Consider the following 3341-nt stretch of genomic DNA (forward strand, 5'->3'; position numbering starts at 1 on the left):
CGTAGGGAAGAGCGCGCTCATCAATAGGTTGGTGGGCAAGGCGGCGTGCGCGAGCGCGCCGAGACCCGGGGTGACGAGAGATTTGCGCTGGGTTCGAGTTCCGGGGTCGGACATGGATCTGTTGGATGCCCCAGGGGTTCTGCCGGCGCGCATGCACGATCAGAGAGCGGCGTCGAAGTTGGCCATGGCGAACGACATCGGCGAGGCGAGTTACCTGTCGAGCGCCATGGCGGCGGCCATGATTGAGGAGATGAAGCGCTTGCCCACGTGGGAGCTCATCAGACCGGGCGTGATTCGAAGATTCAAGCTCAACAACGTGGACGACATCTCTGGGGAGCAGTTCGTTCAGGAGTTCGCGAACAAGACCGCGGGCGGGGACGTCGAGCGCGCGGGCACGCGCATGCTCAACGATTTCCGGGGCGGGCACATCGGGAACTTTTGTCTCGAGCTTCCACCGCGACGGGATCAGTCGTGATGCGCGCGCGAACCGCTGCAGCGACGTAATTTTTTGTCTAATACATGATACTTTTTTAGGAATCACCACTGCTCGCCCACCTCTTCGCTGCGCATTTTCCTTCCTCGGCCGCGCTGTCCTCTACTCATGAACCGCGTCGGCGAGAAGGGTCGGATGTCTATATCGCTCTTGCCCTGCGTGATGAGCTGCGTGATGATCTCGCCGGTAACGGGCGACCACAGGATCCCCCAACAGTTGTGCGCGGTGGCCATGTACGCGTTCTCGATGCCGTCGACCGGGCCGAGGATGGGCAGAGCGTCTGGCGCGCACGGTCGCATACACGCTTGCGTCACCATGGGCTTCTTACCGTCGCCTGCGATGCTCTTCGACATGACTCCAAAACTTTGCATCGCCGCGGCGACGCGTTTGTCATCGGGCGTAATCTTATCGCTTCGATCGCAGTCTCCGTTTGGGAGCAGTCTCGATTCGTCCACGTAATCCGAACCGCCGATGCCGCACAGGTAGACCTCTCCCGTGGATCGAGGGTACACCTCCAAGTGGCATCCGTTTTGATCTTCACCGCAGAACAACGCCGCGGGCTCGTTCATGACCTTTTCGTTCGCCTCGTACATGATGGACGTGCTTCGAATCCCAGTCATCGGAACCTTGATGCCGAACCACTCGCTCGCGCGCGTCGACCACGGACCCATCGCGATCACCACGTGATCCGCCTCCACCGCGTGTCTCTCCCCCGTCTCCTCGTTCACGTATTCCAATCCACGAGCCTTGGTCCCATCGTCGTTGAACATCACACCGACGACTTCGCCTTTCACGCTCGTCGCCCCGGACGCCAACGCTCCCGCGTGCAGCTTTTCGCACAATTCCCTCGGCGTCACCTGCGCCGTGCCGTTTTCATCCATCATCCGACACATCGCGATGTCACCGTCCAACCAGCTCACGAGCGGCGTCGCCGCCTCCAAGCCATCGCCACCCACCACGCTCAGCGTCGGTATCTTTCGGTACGTCTCCAACGCCAACGCCTCCGCCAGCTCCTCGTGTAACGCGTACGACCGTCGATGCAGCGCCTGCGTCACGGACCCATCGCCCCAGTCTCTGGCGAGGAATCCACCGCCCTTACCGCTCGCCGCGGACGCGACGGCGACGCGTTCGATGAGGGTGACCTCGCACCCGGCGCGTTGGAGAAAGTACGCGCAGGACGCACCGATCAAGCCACCGCCCGCGATGGCGACGCGCGCCGCGCTCGTGGGCGCGGACGACGCGCGTGTGATCGAGGCACGTCGCGCGTGCGCGCGGGACGGCGCGCGAGGGGTGGTGGTGGACGCGGTGCGCATGGCGCGAAGTGCGGCGCGGGACGCACGCGAGGCGCGTCGGAGCGCGTCGTCTACGTCCGCGTCATCTACGATTAGAATCCTACGAACACGGCCGGAGCCGGGAGTTCCCCGAGCCGTAGGGATTGTCGTCCTTGAACGCGTCCCATCGACGCGTCTCGGCGAGCTCTTCTTCCTCGATTTGTTCCTCTGTTTTGGCGGCGCGGATGGCGGCGCGCTCGAGCTCGCGCTCCGCCGAGCGGAGCTCGCGTTCGAGCATCTCCCGACGCTCGATCTCGCCGAACTGCTCGACCGTCATCGTGGGTAACGCCACCGTGGGTCTGAAGACCTCGGTTCGGAATCTCGTGCGCGGATCGGCGGTGAGAATGGACGGCCCCGCGAGCGCGTTCACGTCCTCGCGCTCGATCGTGTACGTCTCGATCCTGGCGTCGCGTCCGACGCGCTCATCCGCGTCCATGCGCTCTCGCTCGGCCCGTCGCGCCTCCTCGAGCTCATCCCGTCTCAAAAACATCTCTCTCTCCATTCTCAGGCTCGGGAGTTCGTCCAAAGTCTCGTACGTCTCGAGCTCGATGCGTTTCATCCAATACTCCCGCTCGAGCGCGTCGTGATCCGTCTCATCCTCCTCCGACGCGGATTCACTCCCAGATTCCTCCTCCACCCTCGATCGTCGCTTCAAAATCTCCTCAATCTCCTCCATTCTCTTCTCACACCGCCTTTTCGCCTTAAATCTGCGCACTTTATCCGCGCGTCCGTCTCCGCCCCGCGCCCGCCGCGACGTCCCCTCTTCCTCTCCCTCGCACGCCGCCATCTCCTCCCGCGGCACCCCATCGAGCTCGCGCACGAGCGAGACGAATGCCTCCAACGCATCGATCGCCCGTTCGACGCCATCGCGTCCGCATCGCGCGTGCGCGCGTCCCGCCAATCGATGCCCCAGCGCAAGCTTTAGCCCGATGCGATCCAAATCATCCAACGTCTCCGCCCGTCCCAGTCCCCCGGTCGCGCGCACGGCGTCCCTGAACGCCTCACACGTCTCCACCGACGCGTCCGCGCGATCGGCGCGCGCGAACAACGCCGCGAGCGGGAGTTCTCGCGTCATGATGTGCGGCGGCGCGGTTCGTCGCGGCGGGCGTCGGCGCGCGACGGGCGAAGCGAATGAATGGTAAATACAAAGCGCGCTCGGTGCGTCGAGGCGCGGAACAACGTGTAAAACGTACTGTGCTGGTACACGCGGCGGTCACGCCCGTGGGCGCGAGGGTCACCCCGACTCGACATCGAGCGCGGGCGTCGGCGGAGACGTCGCGTCGCGAACCGCCTCGGCGTCCGCCGCCGCCGTCGCCATCTCCGCCTCGTCCGAGATCTCGACCACGCACGCGCTCGTCCCATCGCGCGTCACCGACGTCTCCATCGCCGTCGTCGTCGCCGCGTCGTCCGCGTCGTCCATCTCCTTGATGAACACCATCACGCCGCCCGCGGCGTCCACGACGACGCCGCTTCGCGCGCGCCACTCCGCGCTCAATCGCCGTCGCGCCGCCGCCGCC

General features: G+C 64.9%; 4 protein-coding genes across 4 annotated transcripts; 1 reads left to right on the forward strand and 3 right to left on the reverse strand.

Moving 5' to 3' along the window:
* On the forward strand, positions 1-475 carry OT_ostta03g05040 (P-loop containing nucleoside triphosphate hydrolase; the record flags this gene model as incomplete). Its single annotated transcript, XM_022984899.1, has 1 exon — positions 1-475. A coding segment is annotated over one exon (475 nt), but the record flags the coding sequence as incomplete, so codon positions are not given.
* A 62-nt stretch (positions 476-537) lies between these two features.
* On the reverse strand, positions 538-1806 carry OT_ostta03g05050 (FAD dependent oxidoreductase; the record flags this gene model as incomplete). Its single annotated transcript, XM_003078350.2, has 1 exon — positions 538-1806. One exon carries the CDS (start codon positions 1804-1806, stop codon positions 538-540), a length of 1269 nt encoding a protein of 422 aa, XP_003078398.2.
* Positions 1807-1885: 79 nt separating this feature from the next.
* Positions 1886-2899, reverse strand: OT_ostta03g05060 (TAP42-like protein; the record flags this gene model as incomplete). The annotated part of the gene is made up of 1 exon (XM_022984900.1): positions 1886-2899. One exon carries the CDS (start codon positions 2897-2899, stop codon positions 1886-1888), a length of 1014 nt encoding a protein of 337 aa, XP_022838620.1.
* Positions 2900-3058: 159 nt separating this feature from the next.
* On the reverse strand, positions 3059-3341 carry OT_ostta03g05070 (unnamed product; the record flags this gene model as incomplete). The annotated part of the gene is made up of 1 exon (XM_022984901.1): positions 3059-3341. A coding segment is annotated over one exon (283 nt), but the record flags the coding sequence as incomplete, so codon positions are not given.

Source organism: Ostreococcus tauri (assembly GCF_000214015.3).
Source record: "Ostreococcus tauri WGS project CAID00000000 data, contig chromosome 03, whole genome shotgun sequence".
NCBI classification, from domain to species: domain Eukaryota; kingdom Viridiplantae; phylum Chlorophyta; class Mamiellophyceae; order Mamiellales; family Bathycoccaceae; genus Ostreococcus; species Ostreococcus tauri.